We start from the raw sequence: 24,180 nt of genomic DNA, 5'->3' as shown, positions 1-24,180 counted from the left end.
TGTGTTTACAATAATGCTTTTGGCATTGAGAAGTCATTGATTGGGTTTGTTAGCTCCTCACTTCCCAGAGATCTTGTGGCATTCAAACACAGTGACCAGTCTTCTTCCCTGGTTTCTCTGATGTTAGTTTTCCTTCTTTGGCTGTTCAAACATGGTAGTTATTCTATAGAGGAAGACATAAGATTGTGTTAATTCAACTTGCTGGTAAGCCCAGATGGTATGGAAGTAATTATCTATGGTACCCACAGTGCATCTTGAGTCTGTTGGTTAGTCCAATTTCATGTGTTTAATATTTAATACATTTGTATTACTACTCAGATGCTCAGTACAAAGGTATTCATCGTCATTTATTACATATTACAGTTCATGGCAACATATTCTGATCTAGGATTTAATAATAAGCAGAAGCAATAAGCAAAATCTGTTGCTGTTTCTGCTGCTAGAAACATAAAACGTATCCTTTCCTGTGTACCAGAACGTTATTGTGAGGAACTGACACCAAGCGTAAAGAACAGCAAACATGAAAGTTATAGATATATTATAGATTGAGTCACTGTTGCATTATTTAATAATAGACAGTAAAAAACTAGATGTTGATAAACATGCAGAGACATTTTTTAACTGTTCCATCTTTGTCTCCTCACATCTGTCTCCACCCTCACCTCTTCTTTTCTCACACTATCTCTCTCGATCTCTTCTGCTATCTTCTCTCCTCCCTTTGTTCTTTTACTTGTCTTTCTTTTCTCTCGCTCTCTCTCTGTTTCTCCTCAGCGTAGCTACAAGAGAATCCTGCTCGAGGGATTAGCGGTCCGTCAATGAGGAACTACCGGCTCATCTTCTGCCACAACCTGAAGCAGCCATAGATGGTTCAGTGGTTCACTGGCTAGGGGAGGAGCGGATAGGACACACTTTCACTGCTACACGGTGAGTACACACACGCATCCACACATGACTTCATGACTTGACTAGTTTTGCACAGCACTAAAACAACTTCTCACAACAACAAGAAAACAAATTAAAGCAAACTTCCCAGAAAACCTCTTTGTTGACGACCCGCCATGTTGACCTGCAGCTCCAGCCGCCACAGTACAAGAAAACTTCCTGTCCTCTTTACATTACGACTTCCTCCTTCTAATAGAGAATAACATGCTCACTCTAATACAGGAAACCTTTTTAACATCATATGCAGCTTGTTGAAAAATACTGTAGGTACACATACTGTACTGTATGTATGAAAGAACATGAGTATTTTAAATAAACAAAATCACTTCATAGACTCAAGAAGGTCCTGAGTTTTGAGTGTTTGACTACTGGTCCGAATCTTCCAGTTAACATCCATTTACACTCGAAAACTATCTAATTAGCGACTAACTATATTTAGAGAGGCTCACTGCCCTGTTGACCCGTCTAAGCAGGAAAAATGCCATGTTATATAACAAGCTGGCCATAAATACAACAATAAACTGGTTTTAAACTGGTTATCAAGAGAGCGAGAGGAACAGCAAACAGTCGACCACTTAAAACTGGAAAGTCTTTGTTTTTTGACAAAAAGAATCCCGTTCGACCACTCACATGACTGTCTGTGAGAGACAAAAAGAGAGAGAGATGATGTTTAAAGGGTGAGAGTGAGTGAAGAAAGATTTGTGCAAATTTTTGAGCAATACTTTTAAGTGGTTAATATAATATTTTTGAACTTTGTTGTTGTTTTAACCTGCCACTTACTAACTAAACTAGCTTAGTTTGTCAAAAAAAAATGAGTTGGTTTGCTCTAGTGTAAACAATCACATTGAGCTCTGACTTTAACACTGCAAAGGGAAAAAATAGTCAAGATATTTTGGTGATGTTCCTCCCCTAAGTCAAACTTTGAACCGAAATGATCGTTGTACAGTCTTGCTTGCTTTGCATTGATTTCCATCCCATTGTCAGAGTCAGTCATTGATGGCATCCTCTTTGCATGGGAACTAAGGGATGATGTTTACAGAGGACATAAAAAATGCTGCAGGGATGGGAATTTAATATGAAAGCAGTGACCTTTTTAGATGATGATGATTATGTAAGCGAGAACTGGAGTGTAAAATTGTGACTTTCACCAACACAGAACCATGTTTATTTAAAACATTTAAAACATCAACAGTGGGGAAAAATAGTCAATAAGTTGATATAAGATGCAAAAAGTACAAGATGTTTGGACCAGATAACAGCACTACTCTGTGCAGGAGGAAATCCCGATTTGCTAATTTAGCCGCTCTTTAATTTAGCATAGACACAACACCTACTTCATAATCCCTGTCTGACCGCAACATCACCGCTGTGCACTCACTTACTTTATGTAAACCTTTCTGTCTCCTTCTCTTCCTGCTATGACTCCACAAATGCAGAAGTTTATTAAACTTTTTTTATAAAACATAGATCCTATATTTTGAAAAAAACAAAAACAAAACATGTGATCAGGGCTCATCATAAAAATGTGACCTACTTTTGGCCGAAATTCACAGTTTTAGAAACCATGATTGGTCATATATATATATATATGTATATATGCAGTGGTCATAGGTACAGAATGCACTGTAACATACACTTTTGCTCTCCTCCTCCTCCTCCACCCGTTCCTCCTACTCCATTTCCTTAAATGACCAGGTGTAAATGCCTTTGCAGTCCAGTAGCCAATTGCTGCTGTCCATTCTCCCCTTTCTCCTCCCTCTTGGTGAGATGACAGGAGGGGAGGTTTGAGGGTTTTGTGCTCATTTCTTTTGTTTGTGAACAGCAGAGGAGGAGAGTTTGCGAGTGAGTGTCCCTCTGTCACTCTCTGTTTATCTCCTTGGATCTCTATATCACTCTCAGGCTTCATGATTGTGGTTTCTCCAGTCTTTGGCTGTCAGTGTGAGTACGACCAGCGGCTGCTTATGTTGGCGTCCATCGCACACCGAGGCGCTTTTATGCGTAAAATCCTTCCATCTTACTTTATGTCTACTCTCCTTCCTTCTGCTTCTCCTTTTCCTTCTGAAGACGTGAGGTCTTGGCGGGGTTGTGGTGAGGAGGAGGAGGAGGCCATGAGGAAGAGCGTGTCTCCGTTGCCAGGCAACGAGGGCGGGAGCTCAGCCAGCACCACGCGGGTTTTTGGCGTTCCGTTGGAAGAGGTGACACGCACGCACACAATCAGTGGCCACGAGGTTCCTGCACTGGTGAAAGACATCGTTGACTACATTGAGGAGCATGGTGAGTGATAGACACACACACACACACACACACACACACACACACACACACATTTGTGCTACTGATCTTTGTTTTCCATCATTCCATATCTCATACATCAATCATAGAATATATCCATGTGACTCATACACCCACATGTTTATGATGATTCATGGTCATTTGTTTGGCAAGAATTTGACAACATTTGTTGGAATCAATTAAGTTTTATAATCCTTTTTCTCTTCATTACTTTTTTAAAATAACTGACGAATCAACAGTAATGACTTGTCATGATTTAATGGAAAATGGTAACCAAAGTTTTACTGCAAAATAAAAGCACTAATTATAGCATACAGCACTGTCATTATGCATACCACAAAATATACAATAATATACAATATTTCATACAATAATTCACCAAATGCTGAGTCAAACACTGATTTAATTTGACTCCGTTTTTCACATTTATGCTTTGTTTGGTTTTCTTTTACTGAATAGTGTCTTCCCTGGTTAAACTAGCTAAAATAACTCCTACCTTTAGCTAGGGATAAACGATAATATCAGCACATCATTGGTATCGGCCGGCTTTAAGATTAAATATCGGCATCAGCCCCAAAATGAACATTTCTGCCAACACGACAGGCCGGTTCGTCGCCTTCTCCTCCGCGGCCTGGCTGTGCTTCCCTCCACGGACTGTTTCACCCTGGCGGTCCTGGTGCTTCCTCCGCAGGCTCCAATTCACTCAACTGCCCAACAGACCCGCTGCTTCTTCCCACCTGAATTTACCGGGGATTACGGGTCAGCTCTAACTGCGGCTCTCTGTGTGGAGAGCCGGGGTTAGCTGGGAGGCTAGTGGAGGGTGGCTGGCTGTGTTTCCCTCCGGCAATGCTGCTGCTAATACTCCGCTAGCCTGCGGAGGAAGCACCAGGACCGTCAGAGTCAAACAGTCTGCAGTAGAGCTGCTGTTTTTGGCTACAAAGATAGGAAACACCTCGGCTGACAGGATGTACCACTCTGCTTGAAAAAATTGCTTCTTCCTCTTTTTGGTTTATAATGGCAGGTGGCAACCAGCGTATTAGGTGCATTATGGCAACCTTCTCCTTCGGCATGTGGCATGTTAAATCCGAACCATCGATCCTGTCTGTCTAATGAACTCAAAGAAAACTCTACTGCTCATCACACTTGGCAGGCTCATTAAAGTTTTAATTCTGAGCTCCTGATCTCCAGTCTTCCTAAGTTCTCCCCTCATATATTGTCTTTTTGATCATACTTATTACAATCTATGATTGCATGCATAATAGTCTCCTCAGCCAGGTGGGACAATATCGGTATCAGCCAAAATGAGTTGGAAAATATCAGCATATCGGCTATTGGCAAAAAATATTGGCATACAAAATGCAAAGACACCTAATTGGATAATTGTAACTCTGGATCATGTTTCATTTATGTATGTCAGTATAGCTTATTAAGCATTAACACTTCATCAGGAGCTTCAATTCAAATATATGTAACTTTTCAATGCAGAAACAGCACATCCTCTCAACCGAAGTGACATCTCATAAGACTTTAGATTGAAATGGGAAAACAGAAACAGAATTGCTGATACAGGCTTAAATCCACAGGCAGGCACTGCACCTCTGTGTATTTATATTTTGAAATCTATTTGGTCCCTCTTATCACTTCTAAGTACATATTTCTGAGCTCTTAGTTATATCTGATTGCATTCTGTAATGTTTCACTCCTCCCAAATCACTCTGCTGCTGTTGACCTGTCGTTCTGCCCTTGTAGCACGATAAAACAAAATATGTCTTTAGTGGAGATCCAGTTTATGTGATAAGATGAACTTTGAATGCACCGGCAGATGGTTCCACGGTCTGCTTCCTTCATCATTACATAACAGTTCTGTCAACTGCAGCTCCACTTGTGAAAACAGAAGAGCTTAACTGAAGAGAGGAACCCGCTAACGTCCTGGCCCTGGGCCTTTCCCATATCCCCACTGGAAAATTTCTCTCCAAGCCTCGGAGAGCAGGAACTTCAGTCTTATGTCATTTTTTTTTTAATAAGAGCAGGTTGGCAGTTCAGACTTCGGAAGCAGGTCCTTTGCTTGGAAGGAGGAGAGGTATAAAACATGGTGACAGCAGAGTCACTCCGGCTGTTTAACCAAAGTGTTTTCAAAGTTTTCAGAGTAACCATCCTTATACAGAATTTATCTGTGATGGTTTCCATTCCATGAAGCTGCTAAATAACATATAGCCCACACACAATACAACTATATTGTCTGTAGGCAGACTCTTTATGCTGAGGGGCCTTCACTGCACTGTTGGTATGAACCCTGGAGGCATGGATAAAGATTTCTTGTTTCCCTAAATCTCATTATCTCTGGTGTGTGTGGAGTTAGGTGTTATATCAGATAAAACTTGATAGTATGTAAATATCTATTTGTAGAATCAATTTACTTTGTGTCTCACAGTTGAAGCAATTTGAATCCACCCACAGAATAAAGGAAATGAAGGGAATTTCCATCCGTTCCGAAGATCAATATGGAATGAATATTCAGATTTAGCAAAGAGGTTTTTTTTCTTTCTTTCTTATTTGTTTTGTGTGCATTTGTAAGGTTTTTTTTTTTAGAATCTGAAGATTACAGAGCAAGTCAACAGGACACGAGGGCTCATAAAAACCAATCAGTATATCCAGTGTTGCAAGTCATGCACATCTCAAGTAAAACAGAGAACAGAAAAAGCTTCCCTGTCTATTTTCCTCACTGAGTTGTCTATTGTGCAGTGACAAAAGACATGTTCTTGTAAAACCTGTCAAGTCAGTGGAGATTTTTTTAGCTGTTGGAATGTAGCTTCACCTCAAGTCTCCTCAAGTGACCAGTGAAGCAGGTTGGCCATTTATGTGACCTGGGGGTTGCTCGACCATATGAGGTTATGTAATAAGTCTTTAATCCTCCCGGGCCTCTGCTGGTGCATTAATTAGAATGGTGCTGCCAGTCCAGAAGTTATTCAGCCAGTGAAAAGGCCTTAGTCTCTCAGTTACTTTTGTGTGTGATGCCCGAGGTTCTAGCAGGAGCAGGGTACCGAAAAGATGGGATTGAAAATGGGAAGCAGAAGTTTGTCGGATCACAGCTGTGGTATCTTTGACAGATTAAACTGCTCATATCGTTTTTAACAGGGAATGGCTGTTTTAGTAGATATTTTGGCGTGTTGGGGAACCTAAGGAGTCTTGTGAAAAAGGTGGACTTCAATATTATATTATCTGGTTTATTAATGGATGAGAAATCAGAAGTGACCAGGAGTCTGGAGGAATCACCAGGCAGACCTTTCATAATCCACAAGCCACAACATTTCCACCTCAACATCTTAAAGCATTACCTATTGTGTAATGAATTTGGGGAGGTTAAACAAACCAGTAGTCATTGAGACAAATGCTTACTTGGAATTTGACAGGATTAGCAACAAGTGACAGCACTGGAAGTGAATGGAGAAAAAACACAGTACATAACAAACATAACATTATACAAGATGAACAGATCACACATTATGTAAGGAGGTAAAAATGTTGGCCCTGACAGGAATGATCTGATGCTGCTGGTTTGTCTTTCTATCACAAACACCCAGTGATGTTGTCGCACTAAGGAATGGTAACAGTCAGTGTAGTCTTGCTTCCTTTTTTTCATACTGATAAGAAAGGAGTTCACATACACAAACATACTTGAATACACAAATGGGCTTACTCCTTGTACGTTTATTCTTATGTTGACCTTACATGAACTATGTACCAAATTCAGGAACTGGATCCTACAAAGTCTGCATTTCTAGACTAAATGAGCTAAAATGGCTCGAAAGGGTCGGCTCAGTTTCAAAGGCTTTTCCAAATGTGGTTCAGAAATGCAGCTTTCCTTTGCCAAAGTTCTAGACCTCAACTGGTTTATCCTTTGCTGCCCTCACTTTCCCATAATCCCTTACATGCCAGACAGTTCTTTATTTTAGATTCCAAGTGATCCTCAACAACTCCCAAATTGGGAAATATCACATGGCCACACTGTATTTACTATGTATTTACATCCAGGTGATTACTGGTTATTAAATCACATCTAGACCAGTGAAAAGAACAGACAGATGTGAATGCATTGAATTAATCAGAATAAATCTAAATATTTATTATAGAAATAAGTATTTATCATTAACCTGGTACATGGTTTGCCAGTTTTCCATCATGTTTTGAAATTAAATGTCAGAGCTCATACTGTAAACTGAGGTATCAAACAACTCAGCAAGGTTTACCAGTGGTGCTAACACTTTGGTGACCATATGAGGGCAAATTCCTAGTGATAAACCTGGTGTTGAACTTTACAAGTTAGAGAGGAGCATCTAAGTGCAGCCGCAGCTTTGGACCATGTGAGGCTGGACTTTGACATTTGGAAAGAAAGTGCAGGTTCAGGCCAACAGTTTCTATGAAGAACCGCATCCATCAGTGGATCCGGCTCCTACATTTGAACACAGCTGTTGACTACATTTACAAATGCATACAGGACAAGCACACAAAAATGTTGCAAATGCAGAGACCATAACCTATCATTTTTACTGAAGCCACTTCCATTTTTTTTTAGCTGCAAAGGAGTTCTTACAGCAAAAAAGACTGATTATACACTCACTAAAGTTGCAGAACAAGCTGGCATACATACCCGGTATATCATTTTTACAAGACAACTGAATTTTACAAGCCTTTGGCTGATATTAATACCAAGCCTCAGCTACAATCAAGTCCTGCACTCAGAGCTTAAAGCACATATGCAGATGGATGATTAACATACTGGAGCTGTGGTGAGCTTATGTTCCCTCCTATGATCTAAATCTCAAGTAATGTTTGGCTTTTGGTTTATACCCCAGCAGGTTGTGCAGTTGAATGAAATAACTTTAAACAAGTTCCAAATTAGATTCATTAATGTCTGTCCAGCAGAGAAGCAAGCAGGTACAGAGGTGATTTATCAGCACCCCAGATGTAATAAGAGTTTCAAAAATCACACGTTTCTTGCTTTGTTTCTAATACAGAAATATTAAATAGTCTACAGCATGTCTTTAATGTAACTAAGTCCGTAACCCAAATGTTCATCTTTTTTTTTATTGATGTATGTTTCAATATGTCATCAGGTCATCTGGACTTAGAGGGGCTCTTCCTGGTTAATGGCAACGCAGAGCGTGTGGATTGGCTGCGCCAGCGCTATGACAGTGGTGAGGAGGTGGAGCTAGAGAAGGAGGCAGACCTGGCATCAGCGGTCAGTTTGCTCCGACTCTTCCTGCAGGAGCTCCCTGAACCCGTTATCCCAACGGAGATACAGGGACACATACTACAGCTACACCAAGGTGTGTGACAGGGACTGTTTTTCCTCTTCTCATGCCATTCTGTCTTTTTTTTCGTCTCTCACTTACACCACCCTCATGCTCTTTTTTTTGTGTTTGTATGTTTTTTTTCCTCTCGGTTTCAAAGTTAGCTTGTGCAGTTATTTTTGCTTGTTACTGAAAACGGAGCCTTTTTTGTTCTGCTATCCTTTTATACTTCCTCCCTAAACCCAGTGTGGGGCTCGATGGTCTTGCAGATGTACTTCTTAGTGCTGAGACCCGCTTAATATAAAGGCACAAAAAGAGATGGGACCAAAAAGTGTTACGACTCTGGCCATGCAGATTTTGGTTGTCTAAGATGTGAACACATAGCGCAGTGGTCAGATCAGTAACCAGAGTGGTAACTGGCAAAGTTCTGAGGCTTTTTTAACACCAGACTTGTGTGTGTATCTACTATATGGAGGTTTTAGTCGTCGTCTATTCTTTATGCCTTCTGTTTATCTCTTCGTCCTCTGTTTGTGTTATTCTATCTATTTAATATCAAACCCTAAGTGTTCATATTGTCTACATGTGATTCAGAGCTTCCTTCTTATGTTCGTTTAATTCCTTACTTTAAGGTGCTTCCGCCAAATTTGGAAAAACAAAGAAAAAACATGTGAATTACTGGAAGTTATGTGGGATTTAAAAAAAAAAAAAAAAAAACAGCTGTTCAAATGTGATGCAGATATATGCACACATTTTATTTGTTGTTTTTGAAGAAATGTTTTGTAGCTGCATGGCCTAATTAACAGCCAGGCTCATTATTGGAATGCATTATTTATCGAACTGACAAACAGCAGACCAAATCCAGTCAGCAAATTAAGAGGTGGATTAGTGTTTGTTTTAATAGGCAACGTCTAGTCTTGTCAACAAATCTCCCACTTCCGCTGTTGCTCCGTTTCTGTTTGTCCTCTTCACCCTATCCTCTTTTGCCTCCATTATTGTCACAGATAATCTGTTCTAATCCCTTTGTCATGATGGTGGTTGTTCCTGTTGCCGTCATCCAGATTACAGCAGTGGGGGAGTTTGCAGGGACTGTCCGTGTCATAAATTAATTTCTTATTCTATTCTATAATGGCACTAAAAGGATTACCTTTCTTGGGCATTTTCCTCCCAGATGCGGTGTGCTGCGTCACCTCGTTTCACCTCTCCTTGAGGATTGAACGTAATCTTATCTGTGTCTGCACATTTCCTCTAGTGAAGAATATTTAAGGACAACTGTTAGGGAACATGAAGGACTTGATGACTCATAAAAAAAATCACTCCGCAGTAACTCCAAATACATGAATGAGAAGTGTTTAGCATTTAGTACTAATGGTGATTGTTATGGTTATAAACCAAAACTCTTCTTCCTGTAATAAATGTTATTATGACATGTGGTATAGGGACTACTTGTGACGAGGATGATGAAAGTTCTGAAAATTATAATGGTTCATATATAATCATAACCTGTGTTCTTCTTTTAAACATCCCCAGAGTACAGCAATGAGGAGGAGCTGTGTAGAAACTTGAAATATCTGCTGCAGCAGCTTCCCCAGTTGAACTACGGCCTGCTGCGTTTCCTGTGCCGCTTCCTGGCCAGCGTGGCATCATTTCAGCAAGAGAGCTGGAACGTTGGGGCGCTGGCCGCCGTCTTCGGACCAGACATCTTCCAGTAAGATGCCTGTATAGGGCTGTTTAATAAATTGTCACAGTCACTGTTCCTTTGCAAAATAATCCGAGTTGTCAGATATTGTTAGCCAAGGGCAACAGAGTTTGTTTGTTTTTCCACATTATCCCTCTTTTATTATTGTGTGTTTCCTTCATTTTCCATCATTTTTGCACAAATGATGATGATGAGATAGATGCCAAAATAGGATGTGATTAAATTTCCAGTGTCAAAACTGTTAAGTTTTATGCTCGCTGTGGTGTGGTGCTATCTAATTGTATTGCATTATACTGAGAGGCCTTTCTAATGTTTTGTCCATCCTGTTTTATATCAGTGAGGCTGAACAAAATATTAGAAACACCTCTTAGTATAATGAAATACAACTCAACAGCACCACAAACTTCAGCCTCCAAAATGACCATAAAGTTAAATCAATACCTCTCTGAAATGGTCTAAAAGTACCTCAGAATTATGACCTACATGAACATAGGATTTATAGCAGAGTTGATGTAGTAGACTGCATTAGTTTTAGTAAGGTGTGCCTCGTAAACTGGCAACTGAGAATACATACACACAAAGGAACAAATCTACACACAGGCACTTACACAGATGTTAGTTTATACAGCCGCTGTAATTATTTAATATCCCATGGGTAGCATTGCGCAGCCATCATAACACACTCTTCTCTTTCCTTCCATCTGCAGTCTATCAACAGAAGGAGAGGACCTTCGGGACCAGGAGTCTGTCAGCAGAGTCCTGGCGGAGCTGTTGGACAACCAGGAGGGCCTGTTTGACTCAGAGGACGATGATGTTTCCACCACCAACGACTACAGCTCTATTAATGAACAGGTACTGCCCGTCCCCTTTGTTTCTAACTTCGTCATTTTCTCTTCATCTCTCCATCTATCTCTTTTTATACTGAATCTATATCCCTTGTTTGGTAAATAGTAAACATAGCACTTCACTTTCACACTTAATGCAAATGGTTTTGCAAAGGCTTTTTGAATTATTTATGACATCTCCACATCAGACAGCATGTGAAAAGTGACAGTGGTGTAAATGTAGTTGAAACTATAGAGAGGTTGTCCTCTATTAAATTAATTCCTTATTTTAGTCTTTGGTCTCCAGCCGACACATCTCCTCCCTCCTGCTGAAATTTTTTCCCCTTTGGGATAAATAAAGCGTGTTTTATCTATTTTTGCTCACCCCTCTATCCACAGAAAGGGGTCTGTGTAGTTACTTTCTCCCCACCACATAATCACATTCTATAAATCTACTGTATGTATGATAAATACCTCTGAGTCAGTAATATATTAATGGTGATAAAAAAAAAACACAGGATAAAAACAATATCAGTTAAGAAGAGAATACAATAGAGAACAAAACATTATCTAAACAGTGTTGAAAGGCTGTTTGTGTAGCCTTGAGTCATGAATTCACTGTTAACATTCCTGACATGATAGCTAAGAAGTCCAATTACAAAACCCATCAAAATCCTCTTTGTCTTCCCCTCTCTTGTTTTTTTTTCCTCCTTTTTTTTAACAGCTAGGACTTTTTCTTCCTCTTTATTGAAGCTCAGACAGCAGAATGTGGCACTGAACTCTGCCAGGGTTCAGGATGAAATTCCTCCGGGGTTGACACATAAGAAAAGCAGAGAAATTCTTTCATGAAAAGTGAAAGATTAAAATTTCAGTACACCATCCAAGTGTTTGCAATACTCAGCCAAGTCACAGGGATGCTTTGAGGAAAAAGACATGATTTCAGATTTAGCAGGGAGAGATCACAAATAAAGTTGAGTAATGTGGTATAAAACGTTTTTAGATAGTGAGTGATTTCACCATTGTCAAACCTCTTCCTATGCATAATATGCTCAAAAGAATCTCGCATTGAGGTTTTAAGTTTATAAGCCCTTCATTGTTATTGTTGGCACCAACAGTAATAGATGTCATTAACATTCAGACTATTAAAGATATTACTACACTGTTTCACTTCTACAAATGTTTGTGGACACCAGTGATACTAATTTGTAAAACTTACAAGACCAGGGTTTATTAGGGTAAACATTGACAGGGACTTACTAGACCAACAAGGCTGTGAGTCATTGATTAGCTCCAGTACTGTATGTCAGGCAAAAATGTATTGTAGGCAATGCTGGTATTCAGCTGTACTCTCTTGCTGTAGTTATTGTCGTACATATTATTACGGAACAGAAAGTTCCTTCGTCAATTTAATGAAGAATCTAGAGGAACCACACCCATACACACCCATACACACACACCCACACAGACACACACACTCACACAGCAGTGAATAAACTCTGTGTGTTCGTTCAGTTTCAGGAAAATCTGAATCTGACAACAACTATAATTATGAAGCAGGTTTAATGAGCTTATGCCAAACATTTTTTTTCTCAGCAGTTTGACTCTTTGAATCTGCTTTATTATAAATTCCTGTCGTTCTCTTACACCTACACCGAACACACAGAACGTGACTGGCAGACTAAACAAACTGGAAGGCATTTCCCCTGTTGCCCAGCAACACAACTTCACCATCGGGCCAACAGTACAAACAATGGCATGGTTAACATTTAACTTAACAGCGGCCTCATTACATTGTATTATTATATGGTAACGTATACACAAACACAGTAATTGCGAGACAAATACGCGATTGGAATCTCACAACGCCTTTCTGCTGTATTTCCTGTCTCGTGTAAGAGCACATTCACCACAGAGACACTGTAAAGATAATGTTATAACGTTGACGTGAAAGGCCGCAGACAGTCATTGTGAAAGTCTGGCCAGGACAGAAAGAGAAACTACAGTATCTACAATAGGTCACCTATTCAACACCTCTACAACTACCTGCTTTGTTCCTTTGTTACTTCGTTAGTCCTTTCCTTCCTGTTCCCTTCTTTCACTGATTCCCTCCTTTTATACCATCTATTTTAGTGTGGTCTTTGCCTTGTAATTCTGTCTTTGAGAGTGATTATCTGCTATGTCCGTTTACTCAAGAAAAAAAATTAAGCTCTTAGAAAAGCTCTGTCTTGTAGAGGAAAGGTAATTAAACTGAAACTTAGACCAGTACAACAATAGGCTCAACTACAAATTACTTCATACAACTCTTTGAATTAAATCTTTGTTTTCCAAATGAAGTTTCCTTATCTTTGTTGATTTCTCCCACTGTCCTCAATTTTTGTGCCCGGGGAGACAGATGAACGAGAATATAACATTACCAGGAGACAGAACGAGCGAGAGAAAAGAGAGCAGACAGAGTCAGTGGGAAAAAATCTGCAAAGACAAAATATCTGTGCACCGATCCATGTGTCTTATGTAAGAGAGAGGGCAAAAAAAGTGTGCGGGGGTATAGAGTTAGAGGCAGAGAAACTCTGCCAGGAAGAAGGGGGAGAGATGGTGAGTGTGCAAAGAGAGAAGAGGAAGAAAGACATGAAGGGAGGGAGGGGAAGGATAAGAAAAGAAGCTGACGATGATGTAACCATGGCACTGACACCTCCAGCCCCTACACTACACTGGGGATGTCTCTCTGTGCAAACAAACACTCATAATGCCTGGTAACAACCTGGTAAGAGACTTAAGAGTAAGTTATAAATGCCCCTGAGATGTTAGCTGAAACAATTCCAATTAACTGCAGTAATTAGACACAAAGCATATTTTAAGAAACGTAGGGACAGCGTGAAAAATGGAAAGAATATAAACGGAGAAGCATTTGAAAGATGGAGGTAGACAGAAGACGGTTTTGTGGCATGTTCGGGCAGAGCTCTGCTGCCTAACTAGTTGAAAATCGAAGCCAAAAGAGATGGGCATGGATGTACCAATGAGAAGTGCTAAGTTGGATTTTTGTATTTGTTGGCAGAATAAGATTCAGTTGAATTCAGTTCAGGTGAGAGCAAGGCTGTGCCGAGGCTTGTTTCTGCCATGACGATAACAACGGGTGTGTTTGTTTTGATTCCTTGTTTGAAGAAGCTTTTTTTTTTTTTTTTTGCAGAAGGATCTGCATAGAAAAAAAAACCAACTAAGATCAGAAATAGTTTTCCTATTTGTTGCCTTATTGAGATCTGCAGAACTGCCAACTGCATGGATGATATTATGAATATCCAGCAAAGCACTTTACATACAGCGTGTCATTTCTATGCTTGTGCATTGGTGGACATTAGGAAACAGGCAGCAGAATTCTCTAAATAAATGATGAGGAAATCTGTCACAGGACTTACTGTGAGAAGGAGCTGAATGTCCCTTTCACTCATGAAAGATATTCATTAAGGTTTCAACGATAACATAAGTGTTCAAATCCATCAGTGATGCTGCCTGTGAGAGAACTGAGAACAACCTTCTTACTTTACATCATTCAACTTTTCAACTCATTGCTGTTTTCCAGTAGTGGCATCAATTAATGTAATGGTCTGAATGACAAAATCCTTTACTTTAAAGGGAACATATCATGCTTTTTTGGATTTCTTGTTTTTTATACTGTTATGATGTTGGATGTTAAACATAGTCAAAGTTCCAAAACTTAAGGTGAATATAAGATAATAAGACTTATTTTGAACTGTAAATCATGCTAACTTATACCAGTGGAGCCGCAGAATACAAATACATACCTGGAAATGGGGTTGATAATTCAGTGACACCGTGTTGGACAGAGTGTCTGTTGTCTGTCTACATAATTAATTAGCCTCTTAATGAAAGTCTTATTTTTCCAGGTCTGTCAATTTAACCTTAGCAGATAAATGAGTCAGGATGTGTCCTATTACTCGGCCTGTGCCAACCGCCTCTGGAGCTGAGCCACGTTAGCAATGCTACAGTGAATGTATAACTGTATGGACATAAATTAGAACGGGGTGAACGGAGTAATGTTACAAATACCAGAGGATGTCACAGCATTAAGCAGAAGGGAACAGCCTTTATAGGTTGGATCATATACACTTGATGATCCTGTGACACGGTAATAAGCTGTTGAGCAGTAACCTATTTCAGCTGGAACATGAAGTTATTTAAGAGGAGGTGACGGCCTAGTTGGACAGCAGGGGAGATGTGTAATATCTCTGTACGAGGACATATACTACAAACACCCACACACATACACTTTCCTTTCATAAACCTTTCTCTGTTGCCTCTTTGTTGATTCGTGTTGATGTATTTATTTTGACTGCATGTCATGAGTGGTCAGTGAGAATATGGATGTCTGTAAATCAGTTGCTAACACTTTTTGGATCTAAGGACGAGCGTTAGATCACAGAGCCCACTCACTGCTGGAACTTTAGGCCAGAGGGCTTATCTCCAGTGGTACTGCTGGATGTAAACAGTCACACAGGCAAGGATGAACGAAAACACACGAAAACACACACACACAGGCTGAGAAGAGGAGAAATTGAACAGTTTGGACCTTTTACACTAAGAGCTTTTTCAGTGCTCAAATTCAACCACTTGAATGCTAAAATGTTTATTTTGAAGAATACGTTTTTTTTTCTCTCTCTTTTGGGACCTCTTTGTACTCAAAGTGTCCTCTAGTTTAAAACATGATCTCCCCTCGAGCTTAAATGTGAGACACAAGAATATTTGAACATATAATTCTCTATCACGGATTAGTCATACTCTTTATTTGTTGTCTATGTTTATTTAACTAATCCGTTGTTCTCATCGGCCGTTTTGATGACATTCCTCCACCAGCCAGACACACCTTGTTGAAAGGTGCAGCAGGGCAGGTAGGGATTAGATAATTGACATTTAAATGATCAGATATGATTATCTTTAACATATGGATGGAACCGGCTGGATGACTAAATTAACTGGCAACCAAAAGTTGTTACAGAATGAAAACTAGATTAAATGCAGTATTTACGGTAGGTTTGTGATTCTAAAACTACAGGTCAGCAATGATCAGACTCTAAAGCTGGAACTGTCAGCATTGGTTCTTGTGTGTTTGTCTTCTTTTCTGAAAACTGCAAAATTGGGCCACATAGTTAAGGCCAAAGCTGAGACCTGGTACATGTTGTATAAATCTGTAGTGTCACACTAACACGTCACCTCCACAGTTGTGCATGTTAGCATTTCAACAGATATTAGTGAGATTAGACTTTTTCCTACAGTTTGTCTTTTTGGCATTTTTTTTCAGTGTCAAACATGATTAAACCTCTTAAATGGGACATATTATGCTTTTTGTGACTTTGTGTTATTTTTATACTGTTATGATGTTGGATGTCTATGTCAAACATAGTCAAAGTTCCAAAATATGAGGTGAACATGTGTAAAAATGCTCTCTGAAAGTTGCTAAGGTTGTTCTGCAGGTTGCTCGCTTTGTTCACTTGCATATTTCATATCGGATTCGGGCTCGATCATGTATGAAAGTAAATGAGAAGTTTACATTTTGAGTAAAGAATGAAAAAAATAATAACTGGAATCCTATTACTATAGGTTGTTGACATAGCCTCTTGAGCCACTGGAAGTCTGCCAAGGGTTAGCTTCCTAAAGTTAACCAATCGGAACAGAGCGGGCTCATCAGGAGGGGGGGCCTTAAAGAGACAGGAACTAAAACGGTATGTTTCAGACGCAGGCTCAACTGAGGAGCTGCATAAAGGACCAGAAGAGGATAAATATATCAAGCAAAGATATTCCAGTAGAATATAAATATAGCCCTGGAAATGTGCATGATACATCCACTTTAAAAAAAAAAACCAGTAACCTGCTCATTTTGTGAAGAGGTACTTTCCAGACTGAATTGATTTTTCCCTCACTTTTATCAGAAAGAAGGGGCCACACAAAACAGCCTCGAAAAGCATCCATTTAGGTCATAGTTAGAGACTTGTACAGTGAGTCCCAGACACTTGTCATTGTTCTGTGTTCTTGGCTCACGAGCCGTTCAACTGTCGAACTAATGATGTCAGTCAGACCCGTTGTTTGCTCCATTTTCTCTTCCTAAACTCTGGACCGGACCTCTAAACCAGGGCCAAGATCAAGACCTTTTGTTCCAGGGCGTTCTTTGGCCTGCGTCTTCACCCACTCGGACACACACACACAAACACACACACACACACACACACACACACACAGACACACACACACACACACACCACGCAGAAACGCAGCCATACACACATACACACAGTATAGGCACACTGACTCTTTTGGTATGTTGATACCCACACAGCCTGCGTAATACACTCAAACACACAGGAACTTCTTTTTTTAAACTCAGTGATTTGTGAGTTAATGTGATTAGAATTTTCCGTAGACTTAAATAAGGGGATAATATTTTCACCCCGCCTTCTTTCTCGCTTTATGAATGACCATGCTGGGTCATCCTGACAGGGGATTTAACAGCTCTTATCCTCTAATATTGTTACATCACCTCAACAGTCTTCTGATAACTTACTCAGCACAGCCTTGATCATATTCAAAACTCTGTGCACACCGTTTAAACGAATATCTGTAGTCCAGGGGACAGTTACACAAGCTGTATTATACAGTTATACAAGCTTATTCAAGCTTTATTGTTCATTATGTCAACCGCTGCAAGTATACGCTAGAGAAGTTTTATGTTTAAGGTGATATCAAGACTTGTTTTTCCATGTCACTGATCAGCGCCCTTGATACGATGTACTCTTGGAAAATGGTGTATATTTCAAGGTCATATTCATGGTATTGTTCATTCATATTACCAGCGAAAAGCTTTGAATGAATTTACATGATGATGTAAATCAGTAGACCAGACTTTCAGTCAAGGACCTAAGAACAGATTTAACATGTTATCAGGAGCAATTTTACACAGAGAGAACATAGATCGAGATGGTGATGATAGCGGAAAGCTGTTTGTTGATGATGATTTAATGGGGAGGTGTTTCCCCGCCGTCTCATCCAGATTATCATCTGTCAGTTTCAGTCGGGAGCATTTGAATAAATGCAAAATGATGATTAAACTTTTTTTTTTTCTGTCTGTCATTTTTTCCTTCTCTGTCTCTTTCATTGTCTTTCTTTCATTGTATTTCTTTCTGCTTCATTGTCTTTCTTTCCTTCCTTTCTTTAACCCTTAACCCTGTCGCGTATTACTTGTAAGGGTTTCACATCTATGATTTCCACAACACTTGCCAATATTCAAGTTTACTTTTGACATTTACTGACATATTCTGACAATGGATGTTGGATAAAGTACAGGGAGTTGCCCAGAGATAAGGTGCCCTATTTAACTGCAATTTCAACAATGACCACAAACCACTAGGCTGTGTGCACAAGTATAACAGGCAGCATTGGAGTGCAAAAAGACTATGTGAGGTTGGATAAGAGAGTGTGGTGATTAATCATTATTTATCAACGTTTTCTATCGGTTAGTCATTTAGTTAATGTTTTACAGACATCGATAGCATAGCTCTGTTTTATTGCGCGACTAGTTGAACTTTGAGAAGCTATTCAATGCCGTGATTATAATAAATAAAATATAACACATAAAAAATTAAAGGAAAGCAGTCTAACATGACGATTTCTTTTACTTAATCACACACACACACACACACACACACACACACACACACACACACACACACACTGAAGAGTCTTGTGAGTCATCCACCTAGATCTGCACATGTGAAGATGCAAGAATTCCGTGACAGCCAATAAGAGCTCTCTGAGATGCTGCCATAGCAACGACACAGTGACAGCAGCAGATGGGGTTTGCTGTTGAGAAGAGTGAAGCGAGAAAGAGAACAGAAGAGAGGACAAACAGTATGACATAGTCAAAGAAGATAAACAGGACAGCGCTGCTAAAGAAAGGAAACCTTTCTGTTTCTCTCAGGGTTTTAACTGACAGAACATGGGAAAGCTCTTGTGACCTGGCTGTAGCTTGAATTACATGTCAAATGTCACATGTCACATGGCAAATATATAACTTCTTTAAAGAAAGTACTATTTTACCTAAAATAAAAACAGAAAGAGGTGTGAAATACCACAGCTCAAAAGATGTGTGTCTTGTTCACATTCTGTCTGAAATTTGTATTATGACGAGCTATTTCTGTCTACATGTTTACCCCCCTCCCTTCCTTTTTTCAGCATCTACCTCCTCCCTCCTTTTCTCCCTCCCTCCCCTCCTTCCCTCCCCCAAAGCTTCATCACTCCCTCCTCCTTCTTCCCTCCAGCTATATCTGCTTTTCTACTGTCTTCTTTATTCCTTCTATCCATTGACTTGACCGCTCCCTTTTAAACCAGGGCTTTTACTGCACTGGGAAATAAAAAATGCAATATTGATCTTTTGCGTTATGTATTGTGATATTGTAAAGAAAGTTACATAATTACTGAATTTTACTGCATGTATTGCATGCTGTTTTTAACTAACTTGAAAAGAAACTGTTTCTGTTCCACGTATCTTTTAAAAAAACAAAATAACAGATGAAGTCATCAGTTCTTCTGCCAATTATTTTTTCAATTTAATCTTCTCTTATTAATCTAATTGCTCTCCCCTCGGCTCTTTTTACTTCTCTGCCTCGCCTCCTCTCCCTGCTCACCTCTATTTGTCCTTCCAAAGAAAGTATTACAATATTACTAATGTGTCATTCATTAGACTGGTCTATATTTAGACGTCTTATGAAACAAACTATGTGCAAGATAGCAACAGGATATTACAGGCTATCAACACCTTTTCTTTGAGTTTCTCTTGCCACACATGTTATCTTCTCTGCTCATTTCTTTACCCTGCAATTCGTCCCAAGGTGCTAAAATAAAATAAATAAAAATAATGAAGGAAAGGTTGAATGGGAATTATTAACGAGTAGCCCCTAGTTACATAATCCCTGCAAATTCAGAAGGTCAGCTGCTAACATCTTTTTTTCCCCCCCTAAAGACATTTTAAGGCAAATTTGGTAACAAAATTATTAAAATAAATCTTTAGAATAACTATGATCTTTGGGAAATGTGAACATCATCTCAACTCTTGTTAATTTATGGAAGTGAAGACCTGGAACTGAGACTATTCATCCGCTCCACTGACCTCCCTCATGAGGCTGTTAAATGTCAGTGTGAAAAGGGGGCACAGAAGTTTTTAAAATTTGACCTTAATCATCATTTAATGTTTTCTTTACCTGAAGTATTCTAACCAGTGTAATGCATTTTTAGTCATCAATCAAGAAACTACAGATCATATAGGATACTTATTTAAATTTTTTTCCCCACTTAAAATCAAATAAATAGACCTCAAGACATTTCACTCTTATTTCTTTAAATTTAATAGCAACATTTTAGCATCAATCCCCCAAAATAAAATAAAAACAATCACAGATCAGACGAGTCCATGTCCTGATAATTAACAATATCTTAAAATGCTTTTTCATTTCTGTTATTGTGCATATTTTTAGCGATGACCTTTTATATTTCTGTCCTCAGATCACAGAGCTGTTGGATGATGAGAAGTGCGAGGCCGAATGTGAAGAGCTGCCTCAGGACGGGGAGGAGGGTCCCGCCTCCTCCGACTCACCACGACACACATGCACTGATGACGACCCCGCAGCCAGGTGAGACATACGGTTCCTTACTGTTGTGTCACCCCAGAACGGGGATGACGCATCGAGAGAAAGAGTACAACTTGTGACAAATGACCATGACGTTACCGTTATATGGTATTAATCATTAGTCCATCAGGTCGAGTGATTCATTTGATTAGTTAACTGCTGCTTTGTCTTGATTTACACTGCTTTACTTTGGTTTATAATAGATTTAAGATTAGTAGCAAAAAAAAACTAGATGACTGATTCCTTTAAGACATTCGATAAAGTGTATTTGCTTACAGTAGATTGTTGAGTCAGGCCTAAAGTTGATGTTTCTTGGCACAGGCGAGGTCAGGGTAGTAGGTAAGGTTACACTGCTTTCTCAGCGCTGCGTACGTCATTAGTAGAACATTAATCTTTTCAGCTCCACACAAGTGTCAAGTTCTTTTGAATGGGGTCACGAGCTGATAAAATATTTAGCTTCTATTTTTATGTTTGTATACTTGAAATTTTCTTGGGTTGTGTTGGTGTCAACAGCAAACAGAGATCCTGAAAACATACCAACACTATGCTAACAGTTAATTAACTGCAGACTGTTGTAAATTGCTACATGTTAAAATTGAAGATTGTATTTAATTAAATATTCAGACATTCATAATTATATACAATAATATTTAATTAAATATAATCTTTGTTTTACATGAATATTTATTTAACTTCTTTTCACTACACTCTAGATTCAAATCACTGCATAACATCAATTGTTCTAAACATTTATTCATTCTTCACACTTAAAATGAGTCAGCTGCTCAATCTTTAACATTACAGTCAGCCGACCAGTGTAGCGAGAACTCAATCCTCCAACAAGTTTGCAAATTGGTTTTTACAGTTACAACAGTTTCCAGTGGGTCACACTAGAGTCAGTTGATGTTTTGTAACTGGTAACAGATCTGACTCACATATGCAGACACTCACGTACGCAGGCCTCTACTGAATGACCAGAGTTCAATCCCCCCTGCAGGAACATCTTCTCAGGTTCTTCTGATCTGTTGATCTCCTTTAAGTGAATTACTGAACACTTGACTACTGTGTATAGAAACCTATACATTTCACACCATGCACTCTTGGTCTCTAGCATACATTTAAAATGTTTGAACAGAGAATGTATGTTTGAATATGTAGATGATGACGCTGATAAATAAGGGAAAATAACATCCGAAGCCTTTTTTCATATATTATTATTTCAGGGAAGATTTTCAAAAATGTAACTTTTCAGCCCTGGTGAAGGAAACAGCTTTAGTCATCATGCTAATTTTTATTTACAGTTAGTCCAGTTTAAATCAAAGTGTCATTTTATTTTGTCATCAATTAAGAGCACAGGACAACACTGTATTTTTTACAAGGTCTTGATGAGGGGGGGGACTGTGCAGATAAGCTCAGCACAGAACATAGACTGAGTGAGTAAGTAAGGAAGGAAAGATTTATTTATAGACGACTTTTCAAAATAGAAGTTGCAAAGTGCTTCACAATGAAGTATTTAGCATAAAATATCAAACAGGCCAAACAGTAAAAAACTCAAGAATGACTAAAGGGAATCAACAAAACAGAAATAAATTCAACAACAGAGCAAAACATCGGTAAAGAAAGACGAGGGAACATAACTTAGTATTATTTGTCAAATGTTATGTTTGAAGAATACAGTATGTTTCAAACTGCAGCTTGTCTCTCATCTCATTGAGGCTGCATCGGTTCATATATGTATTTATTTATGTTTTCAAAAATATGTATATAATAAAATAATTAGATTACTGTCTTGATGTGTCTTGGATCCTGACACATGATTTTTAAAGCAGAACTTTGTGTTGCCCCAGTTGATCAGTAGCGTGCTACCTGTTAGATAAAGACTAAGTTGTAAAGAACTGCAGGACAATAAATCAGTCTGCTGTGATTCTTTACAACACTGACTGTGCTCTACCTCTGTGTGTGTGTGTGTGTGTGTGTGTGTGTGTGTGTGTGTGTGTGTGTGTGTGTGTGTGTGTGTGTGTGTGTGTGTGTGTAAGGGTCATGCTGCTAGTCTTGTTCTACTGGCCTTTAAGATGATTACAGACAGTAATCCATAATCCACACATACAGACATACTCACATTTTCTTACACTACACAAACCCATACCCCGTTAGGTAGTTTATTGACCTAAATATCACAATACAATTATAAAAATCATAGTAAATTATATAATTTTACATGATCAAATATTAAAACCTGGTCCAAACAATATTATACACAAAACAAATCTGCAGGCAAATCTGCAAATCTGCTCTTGCCTGCCAGTGAACTAAATACATTTGAGTTATGACCAAATTTTTCTCAGATCTCATGAGTCTGAGGGCATAAATGAACATGTCTTTTGTTCTGTATGCCTCTGCCACAGGTGCACATGTGTACGACTCCATCCTCCTGGTTCAATATGCAACCTGTCAGAACCTTGTAAATATTATTCTCAGATGATCTTCAGTATAGGATCTACTATGTACATATGTTATATACAGATATATACAGATATACAGCAGATGGACAGTTAATTCAGGGTTTAGTTCACATTATGTCTTTTATTTGCTTCTCTCCCTTCATCATCTCACTCACATGATCTATACTTCCTTACAAAATATCAACTCACTGTAACAGAGATAATGGCAAACACAAGTTTCAAAGTTTGCCTCATTGATTTTTGCTTTACTTGACACCTGTGTTAAACAATGAAAAAATATTATAATATGCATACTATTATAACTATTTACTTACTTGCTTATATTTATTGAATTTATGAAAGAATCAAATCAAAAATTTGTGAAAGAAAAAAAAATCATTCAGATTTTAATTTATTAAAACAACAAAAACTTTCAAATAGTGGGTTCAGATTTACAAATTCTGCATGTTCCAAACAGAAAGACATGACACAGCTTTTGTCCCACTTCCCACAAGAGCAAAAAGTGAGGAAATGGACATAAATGAAGCTAGAAAAATCCAGCACTCTTGTGATTTTGAGGAACCAGGCAATCTCAAACTTTTTCATGTCAAGAACCTCCAAAATAGATGCACAATAGACCACAGACCCGTATCTGAGAGGATTTTGTCTGAAAGAATCCCCTCTAAGAAGATACATTCCCTGGAAATTAGTGTAATAAAAGTGAAATGAATCTATTTGTCCTTTTGCTGGGAACTCCCTGCAGCCCTCTCAAAGACCCCTGTTGGTCTTCACATCCCAGTTTTGGAACCATTCTTCTAAACAACTTGATAACCACTTTACAAAGTGGATAAAATCAGGGATATCACAAGAATCAATACATAGATACTTCAGATACAAAGATACCAAATCAATACCAGCATTTAGAAAATTATACTAATACCAGTGTTTTTGCTATCAGTGGTATCAACACTTCACTCTATAACTCTGTTATTATTCTAATATAGCCAA

General features: G+C 38.8%; 1 protein-coding gene across 6 annotated transcripts in view; it reads left to right on the top strand.

Annotated features, from left to right (window-relative positions):
* fam13b (family with sequence similarity 13 member B) overlaps positions 1–24,180 on the top strand; it is a 76,913-nt gene that overhangs the window by 19,955 nt on the left and 32,778 nt on the right. For 5 of the 6 annotated variants that reach the window (XM_042418088.1, XM_042418093.1, XM_042418091.1 and 2 more), the window contains exons 2-7: positions 777–924; positions 3,007–3,216; positions 8,349–8,561; positions 10,053–10,230; positions 10,929–11,073; positions 20,607–20,734. In XM_042418088.1, coding sequence (XP_042274022.1) covers positions 3,051–3,216; positions 8,349–8,561; positions 10,053–10,230; positions 10,929–11,073; positions 20,607–20,734 — 830 coding nt within the window. In that variant the 5' untranslated portion in view covers positions 777–924; positions 3,007–3,050. Of the gene's footprint in view, positions 1–771; positions 925–3,006; positions 3,217–8,348; positions 8,562–10,052; positions 10,231–10,928; positions 11,074–20,606; positions 20,735–24,180 lie in introns of all 6 variants that reach the window. The other variant, XM_042418089.1, reaches the window with a different exon arrangement.

Source organism: Thunnus maccoyii, chromosome 8, assembly GCF_910596095.1.
Source record: "Thunnus maccoyii chromosome 8, fThuMac1.1, whole genome shotgun sequence".
NCBI classification, from domain to species: domain Eukaryota; kingdom Metazoa; phylum Chordata; class Actinopteri; order Scombriformes; family Scombridae; genus Thunnus; species Thunnus maccoyii.
This window is presented reverse-complemented; position numbering and strand designations above follow the sequence as displayed.